The sequence below is a fragment of the Aspergillus tubingensis genome, assembly GCF_013340325.1.
Source record: "Aspergillus tubingensis WU-2223L DNA, scaffold_13, whole genome shotgun sequence".
NCBI lineage: Eukaryota > Fungi > Ascomycota > Eurotiomycetes > Eurotiales > Aspergillaceae > Aspergillus > Aspergillus tubingensis.
Window position 1 is genome coordinate 695,738 of NW_023336287.1, and position 27,771 is coordinate 723,508.

A 27,771-nucleotide genomic window follows, 5' to 3' on the forward strand; every position below is an offset into this window, starting at 1 on the left:
TACATCCACCATCCATACCGCGCTGCGAGATGGATGGGCTATACAAGGAGGGATCTTTCATGTCATTGGGGAGGAAATAAACATGATTGACGAAGAAAGAAGGGCGTGTAATCCAAGGTCAAGATGTGCAAGCTTAGACCTCCACACGGGTGGGGATCTTGACCTGGCCCTTCTTCCGGTCGTAGCTGGGGACACCGTATCTGCGACCAGGAGCGCGAGCGTTGCGACCATCCTTGCCGGTGGTTTCCTGGCTGACGACAACGTCGTTGATACGGAACTCGAAGCGAGAATCCTCGGGCTGCACACGCTGCGTTTGCTTCTCCTTACGCTCCTGGGCGAGACGCTTGCGCTCCTGATCGGCAGCGTCTTGCGTCCTGAGGCGAGCCTTGTAGAGCTTGGGGTGTTGGCGAATCTCATTAGGCACCTCATTTATGTCACGGGTACTTGTGACCATGTGCGGGTGCGGAATACGCACGTCCGCTGCCTGGAGGACCTGATGCTCCTCATCGCCCTTGCCGACGAGCTCGATACGCGAGGGGTTCTGAGTAACCCGGCTGATGGCCTCAGAGGGATTAGCAACATCCTTGGCGAGCTGCTTGTGTTCTAAAGCCGGGGCAGCGGAGAAGACACGGCCAGCGTCAACACGGTTGAATTGGCGGGACTCAGAGACGGGATAGAAGATTTGAGGGTTGGTGAGGCGGTGGACGGGGAGGTCGTTGATTTCTTCATGGGCCTGCTCGGGAGGCGTTACGGGAATCATTTCATGAATTGCACGAGCGTAGGGCACAGCCAATGGTTTACCCTGAAACAACAAGTCTGTTAGTTGCGTTCGACCAAAGTACAGGCAGCATGATCAGAGCTTGTGATAGTAAAAACAACAAGAGAGAATCGGTGTATATCAGAAAAATAGGCGTTGTAACCATTCCCAGTCAACTGGGTCATAAAGACTAATCGAATTTATAATTTTTCTCATCATTGCACACCGCGGGTATGTCCGCATTGAAAGGCAGGAGGGTAGGAGGGGGAACGCATTGGTGATGACTTGGAAGGATCTGTAAACATACCTGTTTCTCCATCCGCTTTTCTAACTCGACCAGCCGGACTACAGCAGCGACTCTCCTCATGTCGACCTTCAGCTCGACACTGACAGCACGCACACTCTTTTTATTTATTACTACCCGGTTGTAGATCTCCGTCCGCAGCTCCTCACTGAGAATGCTCTCTGAGCGGTAGGCAGGATTTGCCGGGAAAACTCTGCTCTCGACAACCGGCGAATCCTTGAGTTTGGGATTGGTCCGGATGAGGTAGTTTGTTGAGCCTGGAGTATGGGTTCTCAACTTAGCTGCGTCGGTGTTGAGCCACGCAAACATCTCTCTGCGACGTCTAGTAGTTTGAGGGGCCGGCGTGGACGAAAATGACCGACACGAACGCCATGACTCATGTGATGAAGGGCATGTGGTAGCTAGCCTGGGAAGGTATGTGGAGGAGGATGAGGTAGATGATGTGGAAAGGTAAGGGAGGAGAGAGTTGGAGACGACCGAGTTCTGTATTCGGGGTGCCATGTTGTTCAAGGGGACAGGGGGTGAGTGGGTAAGAGTACAAGGATATCTGACGACAATGGACCAGATTCCGAGTAGAAGCAATCCAATTGACGGGGTAGGGAGTTTAGTGGAGGAGGGGAAGGAGGAGGGTGGATGATATGGAGGTTCAGGATGGAAAGAAAGGCACGAACTCGACGGAAGAAAAGGAAGAAACTTTTCGGCGCGGTGGTGGTCACGTGAAGCTACCGGTGGTGCGGCGCTTGGCCCAATTGGGGAGAAAGCTCTGGACGGTCCCGCCAGCAATCCTCACTATTGGCTTCGGCTTCATTCCCCACGGGCTCCCAACAGGAACTACGAACTTTCTCCCTCCAGGTTTATGACTGTCAAATGTTCTTAAGTGAATGACCGGTGCAATTCCATTGTTGAAGCTGGTACATGTAGAGCAATTTCCCGCGAAGTTAAAAGAAGGGAAGCAAATTCAACACGCCTCTTTTCCAGGGTAATTTCCCGCTCATCAACAGATCCCCCCCGGCAAAGGGAATAAATAGAAGAATCAAGACTAGCAAAGGTGACGAAGAAATAAATAGGGTAGTAATAGCCTCCATGACTCCCATGTAACCCAAGCAATGACGGAAGAGCAACAACGCTGCAAAACACGATGCGAATAAGGGACGGAACAATGCGCTACAATCCCAGGCGGCCAGCAGCAGCCAACACATGCCTTGGGATACACCCCTTGCCCAATGATCAGAGTAAGACAGATAGATGACGTCCCAGAAATGTATCTCAAGTGTATAGGTACCCAGGTAAACGCCCCGCACAATGATTAGCTGTTGTCCAGATGAAGGCTGCAAACAATGTATCACAACACGGGAGGGTGGTCGGTAGCTCAAACAAGATCCAGTACAAAGGATTTCCCTCTGGGATTTCCGTGATCTCTGGCGTTCTGGTCTCGGCCAACGCATCCTTCTCCCATCCTGCGTGATTGAGGGGGTCAAACGAAGGGCTGAAAGGTTTAATCAAGCAAAACGATCGGCAATTTCCCACATGTAGACAATAGCACGCACAGAAGAACGGAGAAGAACGGACAGGCAATCGAAGCCTCCCCTCTCATAGGAAGGAAAGGCAGAGAAAGCAACTATTAGGAAAACATCTGAATAGATAACGCAACAACACGGCACAGGGTATGAAGGTAGTGCAAACATGACGACAGGGCAAGTGAAACAAGCGAAGTTGGCAATGAAAATCCACACGGGCTCCTGGACGTATTAAAGAGAAACCCATACGCGCACAAATGCAATGTCTCCCACCCAAGAAAAGAAAAAACAACAAACACAACATGTATAATAACAGCGCCCCTGATCCCATGCTATCGGAGTGCACAGCAAACGAATGGAATACAATCACAGAAAGCAAAGCTGAAAAAGCGAGAGCCCCGTGGTCCTTACTCCCAGGAGGAAGGCGAGCCTCCAAATGCTGATCTAGCTCATGAAATAGAAACAATAACAACCCCCAATGCGCCAGGTAGCCCAGTGATCATCAAGCATGTCGGACATTATCTCCACAGAAACGTGCACCTTCCTACCGACCCATCATATAATCCGGGTAGTAGGAATTGTAGCCACCCACATTGGGCCCCGAAGCTCCGCCGGTGAGCTGAGGTGGCGGGGACACCATTGCGTTCATCGGATTTGTCCGAATTCCAAGTCCCGAATTGGCATTGAAAGTACCGTTGTTGGGCAATGGTGCATTTGGACTCCCGGAGGGATGCATGGCACCGTTGCTCCTAACTGCCACGGGAGGGACCAAGCCTGGAGGCGCAGACAGGCCCGGTGGCGGTCCACTGACCGTCGAAAACATGTGGTTATGCATTCCACCGAGACTGCTACCCCCAGGCACACCGCCTTGAGAGGCCATGGCATTAGACGCGCTCATGGAGCCAGGCTGTCCTGATCGGACCCCGAGGGGGTTCTTCGAGAAGCTTAGACGGATGCCGGTCTTGATGCTGTTGGATAACTTCACGCCATACAACTCGTTCAGGGCTTTGCCAGCGGTGCCCACGTCGTCAAATTCCACGAAGCACATCGGCCCATTCTGTTTGTTTCGGAAGCACAAACGCTTGTATCCACGCTGCTTAGAGAACAGAGCCTTCAGCTCTTCCTCGGAGGTATCGGGGGGTAAGTTCCCCACGTATAATGTATTGCATGGAGGGTTCATGTCGTTCGGATTGGCTGCAGGGAGACTATGGCGAGGTACATGCGGATTACCATAAGGGAACACATGGCCCGTCCCGATGTTATTGTTCATCGGTTGTGGAAAGGTCGATGGAGGGTTTGGAACGCCGACATGCGCGTTTCCTCCTTGGTTGTAATTCGGTAGTGGAGGGGAATTGAGATTGCCACCCAAAGACATGTTGGCAAACTGGTTACCCAGAATCTGAGGGTTCGTGGAACGTCTAGGGACAGAGACAGAAGACGAATGCCCGTTTTCGGCATAGCCCACGGGATCCTTGAGCAGCTCTCCAGTATCTTCATCAATATCCTGATCAATCATCGATTTGCCACTGACTCGCGGGAGCTCGGGAACGCCGTTGCCGATCGGGGACTGGGGGGAGAAGAGACTGTGGAGACGGGAGCCAGGTTCAGATGGGGGCAGGGTATCACCAGAGGTAGCAGTGGTCGCGTTCAACTTCTCTAAGGTCTGGAAAGTCCCGTTGAAGCGCGACGACTGTCGCGGTAAACCTCCATTAACATGTCCCAGCAAGCCCCGAGTCGCGGTGTGGTCAATCGTGTTTCGTCTGGGCACCAAGGAGGAACCAACTGAGCCGTAAAACATTTCCACAATCATGGTGGCGTCGTTCTTCGAATTCGGTTTGCCGTCGAGAAGTGCTCGTGCTTCTTCCGCAGCAGCCAGGGTGCTGAAGCGCGCGACCGCACACAAGTATCCGTTGTCCTCCGGAGCGTCGGAAGGCACGAAGTCGGCATCCACAAAATCTTTGGCAAAGAGGAGCATGCTGCGCAGAGCATCGCGACTGGTGTTGCGCGGGAGTTTGCGCATAAGGATCGCGCCGCCACCTGTTCCATTTGTCGGTCGGATAAAGCCATTCAGGCCCTGCGCCGACCGATCCGAGTCGCCCAGACGCATAGCAGATGAGGAAACGTTGTCAAAAGTGGAAGAGGGGCCGATCGGGGAGAAAGGGTAGGTAAACGAAGGACCTAACGAAGTTGGTGCCTGCGATGCGGGCGTATTGTACACGTCGGTCGACATCGCATTCTGGGCCGTCGCGGGCGCTTGAGAGGCCGAAAGCGGCTGGTGGGTAGGCGACGCGCCCGAAGAGACCGAGGGCGTGCGCTGAGTAGTGCTGTAGGAGCCTGGACTCGTACGGGTTGACTGATTCGAACTGCCACTCATGCCTCACGGACCGAAATTCTAAAAGCGTCTGACTCGATCGATTAACCCCACGAGCGGACGGGAGCACGGGCTCCTCCAAGAAGGTAAGGGAGTGCGGGAGGCAACCGGATGACAGATGGGACAGAGGCTGGAGGGGCTCAGCCAGAGGAGTGTCAGGAACAAGTAGAAAATGTAAAATGGTATATCAACCAGATTATAGGATCGAAAAGCTGACGCAATCTCGTTGGGAGAAAGCAAAAGTGCGATGGATCAACACGCGCAATTGAACTCGCGGTATGCGTGTTTAAGGAGGTAAGGATGCGACGGACCGAGTGTCCGAGGGAGAGACAAGAAGTAGGCCACACACACGATGGGAATGGAAGAAGGAAAAATGAATTGATAATCAAATGCAAAAGGAATGATTATGCGACTCAGAAATAAAATGTAAATGGTACAGGCAGAAGTTGGGAAGGTAGAGGTAGAGGTAGAATAGGGGAGGATGGAAGACGCGAACGGGAACGGAAAGGGAAGATGGCGAAGGATTGGGGGGGAGTAGGAGGAGAAAGTTGGGGGAGGGTGGGTGAGGAAGAAGGGAAGAGGAAGAAGAAAGAGAGGAAGGGAAGGACGGCGACGACCAAGACCGTTCGGGGGAAGGATAAAGTTAGATTGGGTTGAGTTTTGGGGGGTGGGAGGAGGAGGAGGGAGGGAGGGAGGAGGGGGGGAGGGAGAGAGATTGGTAGCAAGTCAAGTAGTAAGTAGTATTTAGTGGGTTTAGTGAGTGAGTGGTGGGAAGGGAATGAGTGGGTGGTGGGAAGAAAGAGGGAGGGGGAGGCGCGTTAAGTAAGTGCCGTAGGCAGTCGTTGGTAGAATGCGTGGTGGTAGTGGTTTAGTTCGTGGTGTAGTGCAGTAGTAGTTGTTTAGTAGTAGAGGACTCAATGTAATGAATCAAATCAATGTCCAAGGTGTTTTGTAGTAGTAGTACCCGAGAATCCGTTAATCGACTGGGAACGAGATATTTCTGACTGTAGTAATCAATGAAGAAAGAAATCGATAGATCGATTGTTAGGTGGATGAAAGTATGGAATGGGTAGATGATGACGATGATGACGATGATGACGATGAAGATGGGGGAAGAGAGGGAAATGGAAAAGGGAATGAGAAGAAGAAAGAGGAAGAGGAAGAGGAAAGGCTGCCGTACAATCGGCGTAAGGAACCGTAGGAACTGAAACTGGAAATGGAGAGAAAGGATCCGGCGAAATGGGTAGTAGTGTATCTATGGGGTAGATAGTAGTAGTACGTAGGAGTAGGTGTAGTTATCTGGTAGTACGTACTGCGTAGACAGCAATAATCCTATTAATGCGAATAAAAATAAAAATATAAAATAAAAAATAAATGGAAATTAATAATAATACTACCACTAACTAATAATAAGGTGAAGAAAAAAAGATGAATGAACGTCAAGTTCCGGAACGGTCCTTTTTTACATTTAGGGAGTGGACTGGCCGGTCCTTTTGGACTTTTAGGGGGGGGAAGAGAATACTAGGAAACCGAGTAAAGTTGAAGGGGGCGAAAGAGGGAAAGGAAAGGAAACCAAAGCGTCAGAGAGAGAGAGAGAAAGCAAGATTGACTGAGGACGGCCGACCCGACCGTCTTCTGTCTCGTCTGGTCTGGTCCACGGATCGAGACTGGCTCCGTTCCATGAAGCGATGGCCAGTCGGGAGTCCCTTGAGGGCCTGTCGACTAATCCCCGAACTAGAACGGGTCCAAAAAGGAAAAAGTGACTAAGATGCGCCGTCCAACGAGCGCTTGCAGCTGAAGCGCGACCCGGCAGTTTAAGATGACACGACGCGCTATCAATGGAGTGCCAGCCGATCCCGTGCTGATGCTTGCTTTGGCGTGCTTTGGATCTGTCCGGTGGCCGTGTGTGCCTGGAAAAGTTGTTCTTCATCCATGCATCGATTCAACCAACTTCTGTTTAGTTAGATCTCAAATTCACATGGTCTGTTTCGCTGTTGTCGAACGATGAATTCACCTGTTTTCTATCTAGGTGTCATTGAGGAACATCTTCGCATCCAGACCATCCAGGAAGACCACCCGATTGCGGCAGTCCTTCACGCAAACAACCGAAACAAAGGAGGGAACAAGCATCCGGATGCGACATCACAGGTGCGTGTCCTGAACGCCCCAAGGCGCGTGGCAAATAGGGCAGAAGGAGCCCTCTCTCAAACGCAGAGAGATTCACATTCAACACAACATCCAATCTGCTTAAGTTCAATTGCCGAGGCCATAGTTATGATACATTCATTCAATTTTGGGGCTTCTCAGGGAGACTCATGGTTAGATATTTAAACTAGATAGCAACAACTGTCACTTGTAAATTACAATCGAACCACAAGGGTGCGGACAGCAATAAATCTAGATGAACAACAACATCAACGTCAAGAACCTACAGTAGTCATGAAGATCCAGATCCAGCCAGCATCTACCAACCTACGCATCTATCCGATTGTACCAGTCAGGTCAAACGGCTGAGAATCGATTACTATTCTCACCAGTCACTGGTGGGGTTCTCGCATAATCCTCTCATACAGTTGGCCATCATCTCATGCCTGCACTTATGGGGCTATACTGCAGCCTTCCCCTTCACCTCCCAGTCCTACCTCGAATACTACCATGAGTCGTCGTAGTCCTCCTCTTGACTCATGCCCCCCCCCCCGAGATATATGACGAAGACCTTTCCCGTGTGATAAAGGCAAAATCATCCCAACCGTGTTTATAGGAACCCTATTTACCCCATCCACCTGATCACGGGGGGGTTATCGCTCTGTACGACACAAAAGCCACCCCGCGGAGCATACCCATGGATGTCGAAGAGCCATCCTGCCTTACAGCCCGAAGCCTTCCTAGCTTACTGCACATAATCAAACAGAATCAAGCGATCCACTCCGAAGTCCACAAGTAACCGTTCGAATCAGAGTCCAGACTCGTACTTAGGTGTAAGGCTACAGATCTAGTCGTCTAGAGCACAATGTTTTTCTTTGCCCCAATGTGCTTGTTTCTGGGTATATGACGATAAAACCTCCGAATTGCTTGCCCTCAAAAGGCTCATTGAGTGAACTGCCTCGGCACCATGGACCATGGACGGAATGTATAGGCGATGCTCTCAGCTGACCGTGTGAAGGAAAAATAAAATAACAAGACTCATCATCACTGTGACAAAATCGGTGGCAGTGTTCAAGGCGCAAATGCTTACCATCTTCTCTTCTTCTGCTAAAATCAAGACTCATTCTTATTATCTGCACAAATAGCGATTAGCGCGCATAGCAAGCTAGTCAGTTATCCTGGGTATTGGATAGTCAGAATCAAACCAGGATGTCCTTCCTGGATGTTTTCTGGCTTCAAATTAATCCAGTCCAGTTAACCAATCAAAACATTGATCAATCAGGCATAAAGTTTACGTCTAGCTGAGACGAGACCTCCCCATACAAGAGCTAATATGAACACACATGAGCGTCGATAGGTACAATCATGTACCTCAGTAGGGATGAGTGGGAGAAGCGGGCCCTGGTGGTGTGGCTGCCAGAGATCCATGGGAAGGACAAACTCTGACGCTGATCTTCCCACCTGAAATTCCCTACGACAGCCAATCATCACCGTCCGTCAGACGTCTGGACTCGGGACTGGTGCGTTCTGTGCCTTGCCCGCAGAACGGGATTGGTCCATGACTGACCCTCATTGCGCGGGCAATGATTGGGATTTGGGACAATGAGAGAGAGGGGAACGGGAATCCTTTCAGGTGTCCAGTGGGTGCCGGGGATGAACGGTATTTCGTAGAGGAAGACCAAGGCATGGTCTTATTTTTTTTCCTCCCCCTCATGTTTACTTCTCCCTAGTGTTTGCGGAGTACCATGTCTCCGTGCACCAGGTTGCCGCTCATCCCGGGATGGATGACGGCTGAGGGAGTGGCACCGATGACTCGGGATTTACAAGGTATCATAGCAGAAGCATAGGACTAGATGCCAGCAACGCGCTATTTCACCTAGATGCCTATATGCAGGTTAGGTAATGTATACTCCAGGTTTGCGAGAGGGGTGGGAAATTCATTTTTCCAAGTTGGACTCGTCGTTCTGATACGTGGATGTAAGTTAGACTGATAAGACGCGATAGATAGTAGTACCTAATGTACACACACCTTTTAAGTTTCATCTATTTTCCTTCTGTCTGGGTATTCTGAATCTCTCATCACATTCTTATTCACCGAAACTGAAGACGTGCATCAAGGATCAAACGCCCTTTCATTGTCGCAGATGTGGTTGGCTCGGATTGGGCGATCTGGGCGTTGCTTCATGACAGTGCTGATCTAACGGAAAAGCCAAGTGGTGATGCCTGCATGGTCACCTGCCAGCCTTGAGCGCAAGGGAGCAGCCATGCAGTGATGCACAAAGTACGGAGTTTCTCGGGACTTTCTGCTGCCCCCTGTCCTTATTAACTAAGCAAGAAAATGAATAATTCGATCGTATTGAGCCCGCTGTTGCTCAGCAAAAAGGAACACAAGGTATCTCTTTATCTCTATACAGAGTAGATCTACCAGACTGTGTCTGGAAGTTTCAACACAAACGTAGCATAGAGATGTTGCCCTCTTTCTCTGCCTCTGTGTCAACCTCGCAGATGGAAACCCTGACTGATCCCGGAGGTGGCTTTTAGCATTATTTTAGAAGGCTCAAGGAACGTATGCCTGCCCATGCAGCGCGGAAACCTCATCCCTGCCAGTCATAACCGCCATACCTAATATGAGGCATCTGGCTGCACGTTGGAACGCTTATACCGAGAAAAGGGGGGAGCAGAGGCCTGATAAAACGTATATTGTATATCACACAAGCACAGAGGCCTCAGGCAGCACGTAATCGACTCACATAATGTACATAAATTCTCGACCCATAAATCAATTCCAGGAGAAATAGCTCTCAGTAAACGCCATGAGAAATGCCAGTAGCATGATATTGAAAAAGAAAAGAAAAGTTCTTCCACTCCGGAAAAGCCCTCGCCAACGTCCCCGAAATGACAGTATTCGCCTCGCCCTATCCGAGCAACGGAAGCTCGAAGGTGAGTGCACCGTGCAAGTATACAGATGTCGAAGTGAACAGATATCCACGCCTCAGTTTTTCACATTCTTGCTTTCTTTCACAATCCCGGCCTGTAGTAGATACCGAATATTAGTCAATCAATGTCGTAACCCAGGTCCATATCCCCTTCCTACTCGCGGACATGCTTGTATACAGCGGCAGGGCAACGTACGAGGCTTAGTAACTTCCAAACGCCATCACTGGGCTGTGCGCCAACACCGATCCAGTACTTGGCTCGAGATCGATCAAGCGAAATCTCCTTGTATGCTTTGGCGGTGCGGGCCTCCTTCTCGGACAGGTTCGTAGGGCGCTGCGGAATAGGGTTGAAGGTACCGATAACTTCGAGAGGTTTCGAGTCGCGAGCCGACCTATAAAAAAAATCCCCATTAGCATTAGATCTCATACTCCTCTTAGAAACCCCCAAATGAATCGCTCGCGGAACGCGATGTACTGATCCCCGGGATCCATAAAAAATTTACCTACCGGGCCTGAGCAACAACGATGTTGTAGAACGGCTGGTGCCGGTTTCCAAAGCGGGAGAGGCGAATGCGAACGACCATCTTGACGGGCGATTTCTGCAATTGGGAAGCAAAAATAAGAAGAACGACTGCACGGCAAAAGGGCAACTTGATCAAGCTCAAGCAGGCCAGAGTCTCCGACTCCGCGGCAGTTTCCAGCCTGGTCGGGAGATCTGTCGGGCCGAGAATGCGCAATTCGGATTAGCGTCGGTCAGTGGGGAGGGCCCGATAACAATGATGCAATGGCAATTCACACCACTTTAAAGAATCACTCCTCCTAGCAATATTTCCTACACTTATCCATTGCATTGAGTATATCGGAGTGCTGCTGCATACTCTTCACGCTCAACCTTGCACTTAAAAGGCACCATTGTATGTTCCGTGCTGCACTCCCCAGGCGGAACCCTATCCCCGCATTATTTCGATACTATAGTAGATCCGCCAAGATGTCGTTGAAGGTGTGCCATAATTTCACCATTTCCGCTCAAGAGGGAGAGTACCTTATACTCACGAGTCCCAATTAGGCCATCTCCTCAAAAGATGCCGCATCTCTCGATAAAGACCTCATGGAAATAGGTGGCTGGTCATTGGACCAGTTAATGGAACTAGCGGGCCTCTCTGTCTCTCAAGCTGGTGAGAATGCGACACCTTCCAGCAACACTGTAAAATTAGGCCCTCTGACATCTCAGTCTACCGCATTCATCCACCAAGCTCGGGTAAGGATGTTTTGGTTATCTGTGGCCCAGGAAACAACGGTAGGCCTCAACCGACCCTCCATTTCCATCAGTCACAGAACAAACAATGATTCTAACCTCCTCTCAGGCGGCGATGGCCTAGTAGCCGCACGCCATCTAGCTCACTATGGGTACAAACCCTCAATTTACTATCCAAAGCAGGGCAAGAACGAGCTCTACCAGGTAAGCCCTCAGTAATCGCCCTACATGTCATCGACATGACCCGAAACATGAAGTTGGAACGCCCACCCTGCAAACACATATATATGCTACACACATCACTCTCCAGCCACACACCCCAGCCTACTAACCTCCTCAAACAATACAGCGCCTCAAAACACAACTGGAAAACCTCTCCGTCCCATTCATCTCCGACCTCCCCGTAGCCATCAAATCCGCCGACTTCCTCGTCGACGCCATCTTCGGCTTCTCATTCGGCGGACCCCTCCGCGAACCCTTCCCAACCATCATCTCCCAGATCGAAACAGCCAGTATCCCCGTTCTGAGCGTTGATGCGCCCAGTTCCTGGGACATTGAGAGCGGGCCACCCAAGGAAGGCCCGGGATCGAAGTTCATGCCGGAGGCGCTCATTAGTCTGACTGCGCCGAAGCCGTGCGTGAAGTATTACAAGGGACGGCATTTCCTGGGTGGACGGTTCCTGACGAAGAGTATTGCGGATAAATACAAATTGGATCTGCCGGAGTATCCAGGTATCGAGCAGATTGTCGAGGTGGGGGTTGATGCTGAGGGAAAGCTTTGAAGGCTGGAGCGGGTGATTCATGAATAAAATGGCCTATCTGCGAGGCTTAGGTACATAGTAGATGAAGGTCAGAATAATTATGAGTTTACATTGTTGTTTACATCAATTGCATAGCGCTATACGAAACCTAATATTAGTGATGAATATCTTGAGAATATGTCCAATATGGAATTCATGCAGTGTAGTGTGTATCGCTATCGTGAACTAGAGATGTATACGTGCTATAGACAGCAGTAGTGAAGCAGAACACAGACGCTCCATGAGATATGAGACGTCTTAAGACCCGGGCCTTAACATGCTATACCTTCATGATAACGACTCCTTAATCTCGCCTATGATACCCTTGATTCTTGGTTCTTTACCAAGACCCGAGCTTGAAATCTTCTTCAAAACATCTCCAACATCGTACACTTCCTTGGCCGCAGTCCTGACTTCTTCCCCTAGTCCCTTGACCAAAGTTCCTAGAGCCACAAGACCGCGGTAGACTGCTTCAGAATCCTTTTCACCGGTAATCATTGTCGTTAGCTCGCTAAGAAGGACCAGAGCCTGTTCCGATGACTCAGGCATCGATTCTCTGCCCGCAGAGGTGAGGTAAACGGCAAAGTTGATGTAGAGGGTTGTAATGGCAATGGTGAGATTACGGTTCGGCGTCGTCCCACTATTGGTTAAAGCGGACTTGACGCCGCTCAAGATTTGCTCAAACCTGCTAGTGGCCAGGTCACGTCCCGCGTCCGTTTCGAAAAGGTTGGCGAGCATGCGTATTGACAGCATCGCATTATTAACATTGAATGGTGAGTCAAACACCCCACTAGACTGGATGCCTGAGATGAGATCCTTGCCATCGTAATCGGCCGTGGCAGTCACGGGAGTGGCAGCGGCGGATAAACGGAGAAGATCAAGACCCGGCAGTCTGCTTGCGACAGGCCAGACGGTTGCAACCTTGTATAATAAAACAACACCAGCCTCCACTGCCGGAGACTGCTCGACATTTGAAGACTCCAACTGACCACACAGGGTTGCCACCGTCTCCATCTCCGAAGGGCTGAGCGACAACTCTTTCGATCCGGAGGATATGACGTGTTGATTCAGCTCTTGCAACTTCTTGGCGATCAATTTGAGGTTGGCAGATTTGATGGAAAGATAGGTCTTTTGCGGAAGGACCTTCGGTCGAGCCTCCGGAGCAGGAGGTGACTGCGCATCTTCGGGACGATAACGCCTCTCTTGACCCCAAGGATCGGCCCCCGCAGGCGTCGGACCCTGTGAGGTCTGCCCAAGTGTTGCACCTTGCGTATTTTGAACGATGAACTGAGCGACTTGATCAAGGTAGTTCATCGACAATTCGTTGTCCTGGATGAACTTGGTCGCAGCCTCGTACGGGTTTTGAGAGACGTTGTATGGCAATTTGAGGGGAGGTTTGCCGTCTTCCACGTCAACGTCGAAGACATAGTCGTAGTCTTGACCCAGATACTCAGTTTTCCTTCCACTGCTGGCAGCAGAATCAACTACCGTACCAACTGCAACCCATTCCCGTGATGCCGCTGACCAAGTGTGAGCAGTAACGCTACCATCGTCCTCACGGATCATCTGCACCTGCCCGTCCTTGGTTCCCGATTTCTGCCTGAGAAATTCCGTACCCGGAAGCTGATCTTTGTTGATCTTACCAACCTGCTGCTCCGGAATTGCCGACTCCTTGACAGTCTTTTCGAACTGTTGTACTACTTCTGCGCTTGCCACGCGTTCCTGGCTTCTGCTAAACACGCGTGTGACGCGGTCACTGGCTCCTGTGACAATGTCGCCGGTCTCCTTGCATACCGCAACGCTCCAGACAGAGATCGCAGGGTGCGTGATCGTCTGTACGCACTGCGTACCATCCCAGATCCTCACTGTCCGATCTTCTCCAGAACTGACCAACTCACCCGAGGGCAAAGCGGCCAGCGAATAAATAAAGCTCTCGTGGCCATGCACCTCCCCGACTAGTTGGCCTTGTATGGTAAAGAGACGAATCACTCCATCGTTGCTCGCCGAAGCAAAGTGTGCGCCAGTGGGGTTGGAGGCGGGAACCTTGCAAAGAGCTCTCACAACGTCCTGGGAATCTTTGATCGTTCTCAGCAGAGTGCCGGAGGTGTTGAAAATACGTATCATTTTATCCGCGCAGCCTGGAGAGTTGTTAGCATATGCATGGAATGGCCCATCCGTCATATGTGCAGGGGTACGGCGCGCGCTTACCTGTGATGACAGTATCCTTGTCATAAGCAAGCACCGTCCAAACACTTCCTTGATGACCCTCCAGCACGACATCGGTTTCCCATTTACCCACCTTCCATAGCCTAGCTGTCGAGTCCCAGCTTCCACTGACTACCCATCCGCCATCATGTGACACATCCAGCGCACAGACATTATGTGTATGGCCCAAGAGCATAGCATCCGCGTTATCATCGGCAGCTTTGCCTGGTTGTCTGGCTTCAATGATAGTGTCTTGACCACCGGAGAGGACAAGTCCATCAGGAAACTGGGGGGTAGGTGGGTAGTATGCCAAAGCGTTGATGAAGGCCTGGCCGTGAGAGGTGATGGTGTAGTCATATGCCGGAGGTGGGGTAGAGACTAGTTTCCAGAGTCGGACTGTTGCATCTCGGGACGCCGAGAATATAGCATTGGGATTCGGAAAGGCCACGGCGCGAACCTGAGAGTGTGAGAAAGAGGCGTCAGTGGGCGACAATGGAGGGTTGGAAGGTGAAAGGTGGCCAGCGTTAACAGCCGGGACGTTCTTACATCATCGCCGTGGCCCTCCAGAGAAGCGGAGATCTTGAACTCAGGCATACATAGACCAGTGGAGAGAATTAGGGAAATATAGATCCCAGTAGAAGGGGTTGAGGATGAAGAGGGGGAACTGGCAAGAGCCAAAAGGATGAGATGGAGGCACCAAAGATGGCCGGGAGGGTTTCAAGGCACCTTTGGGAAGAGAGGGAGGGGGGGGAGTTCCTGCTTAGTAGTACTAGTTGACCTGGAGTACCTGAGGAGCTGCTGCTTAGAGACTAAAGGGAGGGCCATGGGACCATCTGGGGCAATCACGTGGGCGGTGGCTCGCCAGTGTATTCGCCGGGAAGAAGTTGCTAGAATCCAAGTCTTGATAAGCCATGTTACTAAGTAACTATTAGCTAGTTAGTTAGTACTATCGGGTTGGGAATGGAGCTATACCCTGGCTTGACTGGGTACTCGACTAGTGGCCATTCTGCATTCACTACTAGTCTTAGTTTGCATTGGGTTTCCATAAGGAACAAATGCTGATTTCCATCCTGAGTTCCATACCACGATTTCCTACGAAAATGCGCTGAAATGGCCCTCCTCACTTAGGGACCACATCGCATGTTAGTAGTGCAATACCCGCAGGGTCGATGCACGTGCAGAAGACCAAATGCCATTGTTCTAGATTCAACACACATCTGCGCATCGTTGTAGTATCAGAATATCGAAGTCCATGAATGCATCCAGATTACCTATCTGGGAACAGATTAGGGACATTTACCCCTCACGTGCCGTTTGATACTAGTCCCCGATAGGCTTAGGGCGGCTAACGGCCCGGCGACGATTCGCGTGAATATCAAAAAGAAAGTCCCAAACTTCCCCCCAACCAGCTTCATCTCCATCGTTCTCGTTATTCCGGGCTTGAGTCCCTCTCCACCGTGTCTGTAGAAGCGCCGGTGGCTCATACATCTGTTTGAGGGTACCGCCTTAACTGGGAGACCCGACTTCTCTACCTAATTCCTTGTCCTGCCTTTCCTTTCTCCCACCTCCAATCATTCTAGAACGACCCCGCTACCTCGGGCTGATTGATGACTTGACGAGACTGACGAATTTCCTTGTGTACTTCTACGCTGTGTTCATCTCTCGTGTCTTCTACTTCACTGCTACTCTGCGCTTCATCTGCGACAGTTCAGAGACGGTTTCTTTCAGTCTCGACTGAACACCTTATCGTCACTTCATCTAACGGCCCCTACTATCGCATGCGACACTCATCACATTGCAATTGACTCTGTACATTACCTCAAGTGAAGCTTATATACAATGGCGTCAGGTGCGGTGGATACAGCGGCCCATTCTTCAAAGCAATTGGCTATTGACACATTCCAGACATTCCCAAAGTTGTGCCGTTGACCTGCCACGGACACTCACGTCCCGTGCCGCACATCAACTTCTCATCCACCGTCGAGGATGATCAGTACTACCTAATCTCTGCCTGCAAAGGTGAATATCCTCAGAACCATAATCAACACCCTATGCTGACATCTACCAGATAACAACCCCATGTTGCGGGATGGCATAACAGGTGACTGGTGCGTGTTCCCCGCATTGAATACTCCGCACACCGCACATGCTCACCATCAATGTCATATAGGATTGGAACCTTCCTCGGCCACAAGGGCGCAGTATGGCAAGCTCGTCTCTCGACAGATGCGAATCTGGCAGCAACCGCAGCTGCGGACTTCTCCGCGTGAGTACCTACCTACCCACCTCCAACGCACGTCGCCGTCGCATCTCACTAACCTGCCAATTTCCTCCCTATACAACAGTAAAATCTGGGACACCCACACCGGCGAATGCAAACACACCCTCCAGCACTCGCACATCTGTCGCGCAGTAGCGTTTCCAATCCAGCCTTCCCCCCAGCTCGTCGCAACAGGTGGCTTCGAGAAGAAGCTCCGCATCTTCGACCTCACTCGCAGTGGGGGCAGTAACAGCTCCTCACCGACGAGTGCCACCCCCAACACCGACTCCAGTCCTTCCGCAGTAACAAGCTACGAGATTGGCCCCGGCGTTCACGGCGGAACCATCAAATCGATCGTCTGGAACCAGGACTACAACATCCTCACGACCGCCGCGGAAGACCGCAAGATCAGATGGTGGGATCTTCGCTCGCGCCACCCCGTCGTCGAATACGCCGTGGAAGGTACCATCGGAAGTTGCGAACTGAACTCCCTCGCCGTCAGACCCAACGACGCCGGAATCCTTACCGTCGCGGCCGGCAGATCCGTCTACCTCTTCGACGGCCTAAGCCCCGGTCGTCTCCTGAAGAAGATCGATTTCCGCTACGAGGTTGCCAGCGCAGCAGTCAACAATGAAACAAGCAGACTAGTCACGGGTAGTGCCGAGGATACCTGGGCGAGAGTATACGACGTCCGCACGGAGGAAGAACTGGGTACGTTCCATCCCCCTCACCTTTTATACCCCCATCATTCATCACCGTTCACTTCGATGTGGCTAACAATCCACTCGCAGAGGTCCAAAAAGGTCACCACGGTCCGATCTGGTCCGTCAGTTTCTCGCCTGACGGCAAACTCTACGGTACAGGAAGTGAGGATGGAACGATCAAGTTGTGGAAGGCTTGCAGGGAGCCGTATGGTCTCTGGCGGTGATGGACCGATAGAGTGAGAAGCCATCTACTCACATATTAAGATGTACAAAAAGAGAAATACAACACGAAAGCGATCCTCCCATCTGCCGAGCTGTGGTGGCATGGATCTGCTTATACACTACGCAATTATGGCGGCACGCATAAAACCTTGTAGATATTCGGAATATAGACACCATGGCTATGTTTGTTATACTCGCAGCGATTAACGAGCGATACGCCATAGTTATGGTACGGTCAACTGCATGCCTTCGGATTCCTTTGGTTTTTTATTCAAGACGTCTTTTGTATTCCAACCGGGAGTGATACTAGTTACATGTAATGAAAAGAAAGCAAAGCCATCACAAGCCCTCGCAAGTGGATGTGAATGTCAGACAAGAGTACTCAAAATCGAAAGCGAGCCTTTCACTCAATCATGTCGATATCATCATCACCCGCAGCGGGCGCAGACGCCGGCGCAATTTGCTGAGGCTCGTCAGGGACAACTTCTTTATCGGCTGCGCCAGCACCAGCGTTTCCGGAGCCACCCCAGTAATCGTCCATTTCTTGGTCGAGCTCTTCCTGTGTCTTTCTGGGCCGTCCGTTGACCGTGCGGCGGCCGTCGCTCCTGTTCTCACCTCCACCGCCCTGGCGGCGCCCGTTCGTAGCGCCGCGGTTGCGAGTCGGCGACCGCTGACCGGGAATGTATCTGTCAATGTGCTCGGGAGCAGGTTTGGAGACGTCACTGCGCCGGTACCCGCCGCCGCCAGCACCACCGCGACGACCACGACGACGGCGTGCACCTCCATCAGGACTGCCGCTTCTACTACCGGGGCTGAGACTCCGTGCGTCGCGGTCACGGGGTCTCTCGACGCGGTCGAATAGGCTTCCCTTCGAGCGTTCCACGTTGTCAAATGGGTTGCGGTCGCGTCTTCCGGCGCCGGTAGAGATGAGTGTCAGACGGATAGGCTGGCCTTTGGCGTTTGCGCCGTCGAATTCCCTGATCGCGGTTCGGGCATCGCTGATATGGCTGTAGGTCACAAAGGCGACTCCTTCGGAACGTCCTGCCCGGTCATAAACGAGAGAAACATTGCTGATTGGTCCGATGCGGGTGAACAGGTCCTTTCCAGATCGCATATGTTAGAGCCCAGTAGGGAAAAACGGTCGGGACTGGAACAAGGCCTACCTCGAGATCGGTTTCTGTAATGTCATAGTGGATGTTCTCAACGCGAAGCTTAGCTCCGCTAGACGCAGTGCTGTGCCTGTACAGGTCAACTTCGTCCACCGAAGCGCATTGGATAAAACATACTGTTCGGGAGAGGGGGAGTAGCGGTCGCCACGCGGACGTCGGGGGGCACGAGAAGGGCGTGCTGAGTAAGGTGTTAAGAATGACCCAACATGGATGAATTCCCACGGCTATCTGCCATATTGAGAGTCGTATAACGCACCATCTCTGTCGTCTTCGTACTTGTCATGAACCCAGTCACTGTATGTCGAGCCAACGCATTAGCGATCCCATCACTCGGGTTGTAACACTGGACGGAAAACAATAAGGGGAAAGGTATTTACAGATCCAAATCAGGACGTTCTTCTCTGTGAGGCTGTTGCAGTTGAATAGAGAGAGAAGGTCAGCTCGAAGTCACACTAGGTATTCACGTAAACAGCTCCATCTTTCTGCGGCTCTTCGCGGCGGTCTGCCTGTGCGAGAGACGATGCTACGAGGCCAGCGAAATTTGCTTATCACGATGCGCGAGAAATGTTCGAAAAGAGACAAGGAGGGAGGACCTGCGGGAAGCAAGCACTCGGTCAGCATCGACACGCGCAAAGCAGACGCAAGAAACAGCAACAGCTCATGGGATGATGACAGGGATGAGGAAATACCTTTCTTACGCCATCACGGCGACGACCTTGAGGAGGGCGACGGCCGCGGTTCTGATTCTGCTTCTGCTACACGAAGGCAAGTCAGCGCACATGCAGGGTGTGATGTCTAGCAAACCATCTGAGACTTGTCATCCCGGAGGCGTTAGCAGGGACCTTACAGGACGCTCCGCAATAATCTCGTCCAAACTGCGGTCCATCTTGAACAGTTGGGGAGGGTGTTTGTCGGAATAGAGAATTGAAAATAACAATCGAGTACTATTGAAATTCACACTGTGGACGGGTGCGCAGTGGGAATTGATGGATGGACAGTAGAAAGCTGAATGAAGGTCGGAGATGAGCTTGGAATAGATCCATGCCGGACCGTGCCTGCTCAGACCGCCCGGCCAAGCAGCGTTATCACGTGATTGAGTACGTAGTATACAGCAGATGGCCATCTGCTTGCCTCTAATTACTGGCGGTGCGCGACCTGAATGTTCTAGAATCCAGTGGGGTACTGACATGAGATCGTACTCTGGTTACAGGGACAGTTGTCATTATATTGGAATGAGTGCTTTGTTGGGAACGTGTGTATATGTAAACTACTTCTTCCCCGGAAGCTAAGCGTGCCCGCTCAGAACCGTCGAGAGCCCAATGGCAGGAAGAGAGGCGCAGACAAGGAGAAACTCATGGCTGTAATGCAAAAAGGAAGAGAAACGACGCCTCGGCTCATAGTCCTGTATGCATGGTCGAAAGCTCACCGAAGACACAACCCTCCCTTTTTGCTCCAGAAAACACCAAAAGCAACCTCCAGCAAGACTCTTCAGAAAGGTGACACGCAAATGAAAAGAGGAAGAGGACCGAATCACAAAGAAAACAAAACTCCGGCAGTGCAATGCAAACGTACTAGCCCATCAATTCCCACCATTCACAGGGTCGCTGTTGTTATGTTCTATCATCTTCTCCATGAAGCTGATGTAGTCATACTTGGGAAGGTCCCTGTCTTCTTGAAGATCCGGTCCGTTGTGCGGCGGCATAGTCTGGACTAGATGTTCAATTACCTCGTCGGGAATGAGAGAGTGTCGAAGGTCGAGCTCCGTGACATAAGGCTAATGCAAAAGTCAGATTTTGAATGAAACGCAACACTTTGCACTTCTGATGGGATACATACCTTGCCATCCGCAACCTCGCGGAAACTCTGATAGACTTGCTCGGCCGTGTTTTGATCCTCAGTGACGCTGACCATGAATCGGATGAACTGCTCAAAGCTGACACCGGCGTTTTGCGCAAGTCGAGCTGGTCCACATGTCTCCACGTAGACATCATGCATCTCCTCTTCATCGTATACAAGGCCAAGACTTGCGAGGGCTGCCGAAAATTCAAGCTCATGAAGGGTATTGGAAGCGTCGCGATCGAAATGCCTGAAGACAGACTCAAATTCCTCCAGTTGGATTGGTGTCAGGTTGGTCATGTTCCGAGCCACGAGTTGATTGTCAAGGAATGCCAGCTTTTTGGAGATGCTAGACTTGACCAAGCTCAGCTCATAAGAGAGTTCATCTAAAGTATATGTGGTGTAGTCGTTTTCCTCAATATTCGCCTCGGCACATTGCTCGTCCAGAGCCGCAATGGTATCTAAGAACGCATCGAGGGGAGGGAGGTTGTCATTGAGTCTCTTGACATGTGCTAATTGGTCTTCTACATCACCATCGAGACCAGATATTGCCAGAGACAGGGTCTTTAACGTTAGTGCAAAATCGTTGGCTTTGTCCGCAAACGATCGGCGGAGGGCATTCTTGATATCCCGAATGGTCTCGTTAATAAGCTGGCTACGTTCGTGCTCGTCACGAGTCAAGCCCTCCCACTCCTCATCGCAAACCTCCAGACTTAGTTCCTTTGGCGGTTGGTAAGGGCGCAATCGGTATGTGCTGAGCTTAGTCTTGATGTTACCGAGCAAGGCTGCGAGATCCGACTTTTCTGCAACCCACTGGCGCTTCTGGTTTCTTTTATACAAGGAGAACTGGTGGGCTTGCTCTTTCGCGTCCTTGTATGTGCCTTCAAAGGAAGAGTTCTTCCATGCCTCACGTTGCACTCTGATAACGCGCAATAGTTCCCTCATTCTCCGCTCGTAGGAATTTTGCATCTCCCATGCACCATGCATGTTGTTGATGAATTTCTCCACCCGACGTCCGGCATTCTCGACACGCTCCAGCTGCGAGAATGCATGGAACCAATAAGCGATGTATGTCATCAGCGACTTCTCATCAGGTCTTGCTTGATCGCAAACATCGTCGACATCGAGCAAGTCAGGGATGCCTATTTCGTTAGCTGCGATGTCGAAGGCGAGTTTCATGTTACCCCGGTGGTCCTTCTTGTCCAGAGCATCGAAGTCAATCAAGTCTGGACGATGGATATCCAGAAGGGCACAGAAGGCCAGACCGTCATTCCAGCTAGTGGAGAAGTCCCGGACTTCTACTCCTTCGTAACAAGCAGTCTTCCGTTGACACCACAGAAGGAGACCCGCCTTCGCGGTCATTCCCTCCGCGTTGATGTCGCTGATTGTGAATCGCAGAATGAGTGTCCATATCAAGCCCAGAATGATCTTCCGATTTCCATCCACAACATCCTCTGCTCCAATGTTCGTCATCGGGATCCGCCTTCCCTTGATGAAATCGAGACTCTTGTTGACATTTTCGAATTTCTGCACCCGCAACTTTGGCTTCGAGGCATATCGACCAAGTGACTCTCCACCGAGGATTTCGAGTAGATGGATAAGGATAACCTGAAGTTCCGATAAGAATCGTTAGCAACCGGAGCTTCCCTCAGTTCGCCGCAGGGGTTGGCGCCCAAACAAGGACGGAAGCAGGGGTGTACTTACACCATCGGAAAGGTCGACCACGAGGTCATCGATGAAGATCTTCCGCACCTTGAGCTTGTCATTGAGCCTGCAGACAAACCAGGGTCAGCTTACTCAATTTCGGGAGAGTGCATAAAGAAGGAAAACAAAGAAACAGCGAAAAAAATATTTCGGGGCATGTGAGGGCAAGAGGGGTAATTTGGAGAAGGCCTCTTCCCCAGTATGCAATTAGGGTAGAATGAGAAAGGGAACCAACCATTTGGTGAAGGTCTTCTGTTGCACATTAATCCACTGCTTTTCAACTGTCAACATGATGGATGGCGAGGGTGGTTGAGAACATCCAGGGCGGGCGGGGAGAAATTGGGCGATTGAAGCACGGACTGAGGGAGCGTTTGCGGTCTATCTGGAGGCTGGTATCCAGTGAGTTAATGGATGGAGCCGACGGAGACCGACTTGAATAGAAAAGGCAGGATCTTCAGGACGGAGGTGACTAGAACGAGTGGGAAGGGGTGGGCTGCGATTCGCCGGTTTCAAAGAGATCGAATCGCCTAGATAGATAGTCGGCGGTTGGGCGCAGAGTTGAAAGAAAGAACTAAGCAGAATGAATAATCATCGAGTAGGAAACTAGGAAATTTAGTTGATTAATTTGCTAGTTGGAGCCTGGAGCGTGAGGGAGACTACTAGTTAGTAGCCTTGCCTTAGTACAGTTAAGCACTTAAAAGTAGGCCCCATTCATTGCTTTTAAAGGGGCTCTCACTCACTCCCTCTCTGTCTCTGTCCCTCCCGTGCAGTGGAAAAGGGCCTGTCAACAAACTTCCACCCCCACAGCAACCGCCGCTGGTCCTGCCCGGTCGGCTGCTGCCGGTAGGTTCAGATCCCATCCCCCCCCGTTCAGTCGTTCATTCATTCATTCATTCATCATCCATTCTCCATTCTTCAGCCACACAGTCTTCTATCATCGGAGAATTTCTAAAAGTAAATTCGCCCCATTCTCTCGCATTGCTTGCCCAAGAATTATCATATAGCGTCGATTTATCTCCGTCCAAATCCCGTTGAGAGAATTCTTTCATATCAATTGTTGACCCGGTTTCTGTTTATAGTACAGTCCTAATAGTACTAGTAGTAGTTCAGGGGAAGGATGGCGCTTAATGACCATTCAGTGTCGAGAGAAGCACCGTAGCACTCAAGTTTTCCCGCATGGGCATCCATCCACTATTACTCTGCAAGCGTTTGTCTTCTTTCAGTCCTGCTTCAATGGTTCGAAGAAAGGATTGCCCAACCAGGGGATATGCAGGTGAGACGGGCTTCAGTGGTGTCTGACTCGTAGACTTTCTTGCGATATGAATAGCACGGCTCTGGAGGATGATCCATGTTCAATTTTCCGAAGCGACGCTGATCAAATTCTTGAGTGACCCACCAGCCTGACTTCAATCCACCAATGTCGATGGAACTGCAAGACGATTGAGGGGTTACTAGTTTCTCAGGTTGTCGCCCAACCTGAAGGCGTGATCATTGCCGGCTATGGATGGATGTCTAGTTCGTCTTCCTCTGCCGGAGGCATATCCACGATTCGGAGCACGATGTTTTGCTGGCTGTATGGTTGCACAAAGACAACCCCAGTAAAACAGGTCTCAAAATGCCGGGATAAACATGGAGGGCACACGCGAGAAAGTACCGTGGTAGAAACCTGCATTTTACCTTTCCCGATGCAAGGGCGAGGATACCAGTTGCCCCATAATTTTAGCCATCTTTCCAGCCTGAACAACAAGCTCCCTATCCGTGCGGGGGCGCAAAGACCGAATGTCTCGCCAGAGTGAGAATTGATGTAATTGTCTCAATTCATCCAAGTATGCTGCATCCATCACAGTATGTAGTTCCTGCTATACTTATTAGTATACGAAGATCAAAACAGATGTGGCCGGAGACACAAGCGGCAAAGGGGTGGGCTGATGATATCATCGGATTCGCCGAGGCGTGATCGGGCCCGCGCGCGAAACATCCAGCTCAACTTAATCGGCTTCCCCTCTCTCCGTCAGTCATTCTCCGGGTTCACTCCGTGACTACTGGTTACCTTGCGCCTGTTCATACCGAACATCTCAGATTCCCTAAGCTTGTTTCGCTTTGCCATTTCGATTCTTTTGTTTCATAATGCCGGCCAACTACTCCTTTGCGGACGAGGTACCACTGCCAAATTCCGCCGTCAAAATACCCCGCCTCGGCTTCGGCGTCTATCGGTCACCTTCCGCACAATGCGTGCAGTCCTGCCTCAAGGCTCTCGAAGTTGGCTACCGACACATTGATACCGCTCAGTTCTACGCAAATGAGAAAGAGGTTGGCGACGCCATCCGTTCCTCTGGCCTGCGCCGCAATGAAATTTTCGTGACCACCAAAATCCTCAGCCCAGCGGGCTCGCCCGAGGCAACCTATGAGAGACTGCTGGCTAGCGTCGAGAAGATTGGTGGCCCGGACGGATACGTTGATCTGTTCCTGATTCATAGCTCCAAGTCTGGCTCGTCGGGTCGCAAGCACTTATGGCAGGCCCTGGAGAGGCTGCTGGAGGAGGGCAAGGCTAAGAGTATCGGTGTCAGTAACTTTGGAGTGAAGCACATTGAAGAGATGAAGGAATATGCGAAAGTCTGGCCGCCCCATGTTAATCAGATCGAGGTTAGTACCCTATACTTCTCTTCCTGTTTGGTCACTGCGGTGCAATAGAAAGAGAATCCGACTGACTCATTGAATCGCACAGCTCCATCCTTGGTGCCAACAACGTGTGATCGATGCATACTGCAAGAAGAACGGAATCGTTGTCGAGTCTTATGCCCCCATTGTGCGAAACTATAAAGCGAATGATCCTACACTCGTGGACTTGGCCAAGAAATACAACAAGACGACCCAGCAGGTCCTGATACGCTACGCGCTGCAGAAGGAATGGGTTCCACTTCCTAAAACCGACAACCCAGACCGGATTGCGGCTAACGCTGATGTGTTTGATTTCGACATCAGCGAGGAGGACATGGCGGTGCTTAATGCTCTTGACCAGGGAAGCAGTGGCGCTATTGTCGAGGCCGTCGAGAACGAGTAGTTCGTCCATTTATAGACATAATTAATTGTGATTATCAGGTAATTTTTTTCTTCCAGGTATTAGTAATCTGGGCGTTGCATGAGGAAGGCATTGATCGATTGAAGCGTAGACCGCGAGGGATTCACATCATGTTTGGAGGATGTGATCCAAGCGAGCCGCTGACGAATGAACTGCTTGCCGATCAGTTGGTTGGTGGGAACAGCAGTGAACTCGCCTAGTGTATTATTAGTACTGTAGAGACACCTTATAAAAAAGACAAGACGGGTTGACAGATCGACGAGAGACTTACCTTCCTCGTTATAGAAAAGACACAATATTGCAAGTAGAGCACCGACCGAAAGATCCTTGCCAGTCTCACATGTCACCAGCAATGACCGTGATGGATCTGCGCTCATACGGGACTTGACGAAGTCCTGCACCTTGTCCAGGTGTTTGCGCAGGTCACGGCTTCCAAGCTTAGAAGATCCGCAACCGAGATTCAGGCGATTCGCGTTCTCTTCTGCCCCTTCTGCGCTCGCATTACAATCTATGACCAGATCAAACATGCTGCCGTTGTTCAGTTGAGGGTGAGTTTGGCTGAGATATAAGTTTCGTGTTGGGGCAATGCGTATCGCTCTCTGATCAACATTCTTTTTACTGTGATCCTCAACCAGCTGCTCGATTACGGTCGGGAGATCTTCTTCTGAGTGCTGGAACAGGGTCGCTTTAGTAGCCCAAAAGACAGGAGGAGTTAGCCCATAGGCCCAACTCTCGCTGTCATCTCCTGCTCCTTGGATATAGCCGCCTTCAGACATTTCTGCGCCATGGACCCTTTTCGATGCGGAACAGAGAACAAACAGGCGATAGTCATCCCCTTTATGCAGATCTGTCGGATGAAAATAGGCTCGGTTGGCCCATGCAACCCGAATAGGCTTTCCAAGTTGCTGCTTGAGTTCACCCAGATCGAGTTTCAGGTCCTAGCAGCCTATCAGCACACATGGGAGTTATGGGTCATTTCACAGCAGAGAATGAGTTACCTCGAGGTTTTTGACGAAGCCGTCAATCCTCCGCTCAATCTGGGACTCTTCAGAGGCGCCCAGATAATTTGGCGGAAAGTTCACCGCGTGATATGCAGTGTCAGATGGAAATAGCGCCCTGTTGATGACGGCACACCAAATTGGAACAGTTTTAGACAGCGCATCAGGCATCACTGGCGCATACCTCGTTAATCGGTGCACGAATGACATTGAGGGGGTAGCTGGTTACTTACATTTACCCCGGCGCGTGGAATCCACGATAATGCAACTGTATCAACGAATAAGGGTCAGCCATTCACTTAGCCCAAAGCAGAACGATCAGCAGGGATGGCAGGAAAAGATGGATGACAGGATCACTGACCCTCCATGTTCCCTGGCAATTGGTAGAAGCTGCAAGTTTAGTCTGCGAAAGCTGAAATCCCACTGGCCCGTGTGACCATCTGTACTCTTGAAGTACGCACTGCCAGACTTGACTTCAGGCGGGATGTACCAGCTCCCGCATCTTTCGTTGGCGATGAGAGGAAGGTCGTAATGGGCTGCAACCTCACGGACAAAGGCCGCGTCGGCCTCGATGGAACGCAGGCGGTTGGTGACGGAGAGAGCTGATCGTCGTAATGCAGATAGCGTCTGAGAAATCGATTGTTGCTCTGCGGAGGGGAAGTGAAGGGACGAAATAGACACGGGGTAGGGATCGGAACCAGAAGCAGATCCCATGTTGCCCGGAGTGCTTTGTATTGGCTTGAGGGCCAGCTGTCGGGTCGTATTCGCAGTGGAATCAGACACTGGTACGTAAAATTCACGAATCTGGTTACAGTATGCCTCGGGAAGCAGGAAACAATATCACACTAGGCTTTGACTTGCCCAGTGGTAATGAGAATAATGGGATCAAATGCGATCGATAATAATGAGGGGCTCTAATGCAAGCGCCATTAGAATTTCCTCGCCGGCCAACGATCGGCCCACATTTAAGGCCGGTGCCGACAAGTCGAACGCCATCCTCACGCGGGGTGGAGCACAGCCATCGATGGTACCTACAGGGGGGGACTACTTACATGCTTAGGAGGATGATTCCAGGAACATGTGGTAGTAAACAATACTATGTCTTGTCGGCTATAGTTTCGGAGTTTTTCTAACTAGCTGCAGTCATAGATGATTAGTAGATATCTTACTGATGACGGATGAAGCCCGAGCACTCTCGACTATTGTATTTGGTTTTCATCGTCCCGTCTTCGCAACAACTAAATTGGGCAGTTGCATTAGTATACGAAAATTCCCTAGTGGCACGGTTTCATCCGACCGCATGGGGTCTCTATCTTACTACAGCTTAGTATTATTGAGGGTACCCGGGCAATGCCCTGGCGTACAGAGAGTTATGCGTGGTCCGATCCTTGGCGACGTATTATTGCTCAGTCCAGACAGGAAACAAACTGGCCTAGCAGTAGCTGAATGGAATACTGTGCTCCGGGAGATGTACAAAGTCAACGGACGAAGTTCCAGGCATTATTCTAAG

The 27,771-nt window shown here is 51.0% G+C and overlaps 10 protein-coding genes across 10 annotated transcripts; 3 read left to right on the forward strand and 7 right to left on the reverse strand.

Annotated features, from left to right (window-relative positions):
* Positions 1 to 133: 133 nt before the first annotated feature.
* AtWU_10534 (mitochondrial 37S ribosomal protein mS45) lies at positions 134 to 1,562 on the reverse strand (the record flags this gene model as incomplete). Its single annotated transcript, XM_035505638.1, has 2 exons — positions 134 to 802; positions 1,065 to 1,562. 2 exons carry the CDS (start codon positions 1,560 to 1,562, stop codon positions 134 to 136), a joined length of 1,167 nt encoding a protein of 388 aa, XP_035361531.1.
* A 1,560-nt stretch (positions 1,563 to 3,122) lies between these two features.
* AtWU_10535 (RNA binding protein) lies at positions 3,123 to 4,952 on the reverse strand (the record flags this gene model as incomplete). The annotated part of the gene is made up of 1 exon (XM_035505639.1): positions 3,123 to 4,952. The coding sequence occupies one exon, from the start codon at positions 4,950 to 4,952 to the stop codon at positions 3,123 to 3,125; it is 1,830 nt and encodes a 609-aa protein (XP_035361532.1).
* A 5,134-nt stretch (positions 4,953 to 10,086) lies between these two features.
* Positions 10,087 to 10,614, reverse strand: AtWU_10536 (mitochondrial 37S ribosomal protein bS16m; the record flags this gene model as incomplete). Its single annotated transcript, XM_035505640.1, has 3 exons — positions 10,087 to 10,125; positions 10,227 to 10,422; positions 10,538 to 10,614. 3 exons carry the CDS (start codon positions 10,612 to 10,614, stop codon positions 10,087 to 10,089), a joined length of 312 nt encoding a protein of 103 aa, XP_035361533.1.
* Positions 10,615 to 11,018: 404 nt separating this feature from the next.
* AtWU_10537 (NADHX epimerase) lies at positions 11,019 to 12,066 on the forward strand (the record flags this gene model as incomplete). Its single annotated transcript, XM_035505641.1, has 5 exons — positions 11,019 to 11,030; positions 11,097 to 11,205; positions 11,262 to 11,327; positions 11,395 to 11,489; positions 11,635 to 12,066. The coding sequence occupies 5 exons, from the start codon at positions 11,019 to 11,021 to the stop codon at positions 12,064 to 12,066; spliced, it is 714 nt and encodes a 237-aa protein (XP_035361534.1).
* A 306-nt stretch (positions 12,067 to 12,372) lies between these two features.
* Positions 12,373 to 14,883, reverse strand: AtWU_10538 (WD repeat PLAP family protein; the record flags this gene model as incomplete). The annotated part of the gene is made up of 3 exons (XM_035505642.1): positions 12,373 to 14,222; positions 14,293 to 14,746; positions 14,836 to 14,883. The coding sequence occupies 3 exons, from the start codon at positions 14,881 to 14,883 to the stop codon at positions 12,373 to 12,375; spliced, it is 2,352 nt and encodes a 783-aa protein (XP_035361535.1).
* A 1,245-nt stretch (positions 14,884 to 16,128) lies between these two features.
* On the forward strand, positions 16,129 to 17,477 carry AtWU_10539 (WD40 repeat domain-containing protein; the record flags this gene model as incomplete). The annotated part of the gene is made up of 6 exons (XM_035505643.1): positions 16,129 to 16,138; positions 16,195 to 16,308; positions 16,358 to 16,397; positions 16,460 to 16,555; positions 16,635 to 17,260; positions 17,341 to 17,477. 6 exons carry the CDS (start codon positions 16,129 to 16,131, stop codon positions 17,475 to 17,477), a joined length of 1,023 nt encoding a protein of 340 aa, XP_035361536.1.
* Positions 17,478 to 17,878: 401 nt separating this feature from the next.
* On the reverse strand, positions 17,879 to 19,530 carry AtWU_10540 (putative RNA binding protein; the record flags this gene model as incomplete). Its single annotated transcript, XM_035505644.1, has 7 exons — positions 17,879 to 18,574; positions 18,639 to 18,714; positions 18,762 to 18,822; positions 18,901 to 18,938; positions 19,022 to 19,053; positions 19,334 to 19,399; positions 19,492 to 19,530. 7 exons carry the CDS (start codon positions 19,528 to 19,530, stop codon positions 17,879 to 17,881), a joined length of 1,008 nt encoding a protein of 335 aa, XP_035361537.1.
* A 693-nt stretch (positions 19,531 to 20,223) lies between these two features.
* Positions 20,224 to 22,475, reverse strand: AtWU_10541 (alpha-actinin, sarcomeric (f-actin cross linking protein); the record flags this gene model as incomplete). Its single annotated transcript, XM_035505645.1, has 4 exons — positions 20,224 to 20,418; positions 20,481 to 22,088; positions 22,185 to 22,251; positions 22,420 to 22,475. The coding sequence occupies 4 exons, from the start codon at positions 22,473 to 22,475 to the stop codon at positions 20,224 to 20,226; spliced, it is 1,926 nt and encodes a 641-aa protein (XP_035361538.1).
* A 1,836-nt stretch (positions 22,476 to 24,311) lies between these two features.
* On the forward strand, positions 24,312 to 25,245 carry AtWU_10542 (aldo/keto reductase family protein; the record flags this gene model as incomplete). The annotated part of the gene is made up of 2 exons (XM_035505646.1): positions 24,312 to 24,827; positions 24,910 to 25,245. 2 exons carry the CDS (start codon positions 24,312 to 24,314, stop codon positions 25,243 to 25,245), a joined length of 852 nt encoding a protein of 283 aa, XP_035361539.1.
* A 59-nt stretch (positions 25,246 to 25,304) lies between these two features.
* On the reverse strand, positions 25,305 to 26,975 carry AtWU_10543 (initiator tRNA phosphoribosyl transferase family protein; the record flags this gene model as incomplete). Its single annotated transcript, XM_035505647.1, has 5 exons — positions 25,305 to 25,459; positions 25,535 to 26,201; positions 26,262 to 26,434; positions 26,495 to 26,529; positions 26,623 to 26,975. 5 exons carry the CDS (start codon positions 26,973 to 26,975, stop codon positions 25,305 to 25,307), a joined length of 1,383 nt encoding a protein of 460 aa, XP_035361540.1.
* Between the last annotated feature and the right edge of the window lie 796 nt (positions 26,976 to 27,771).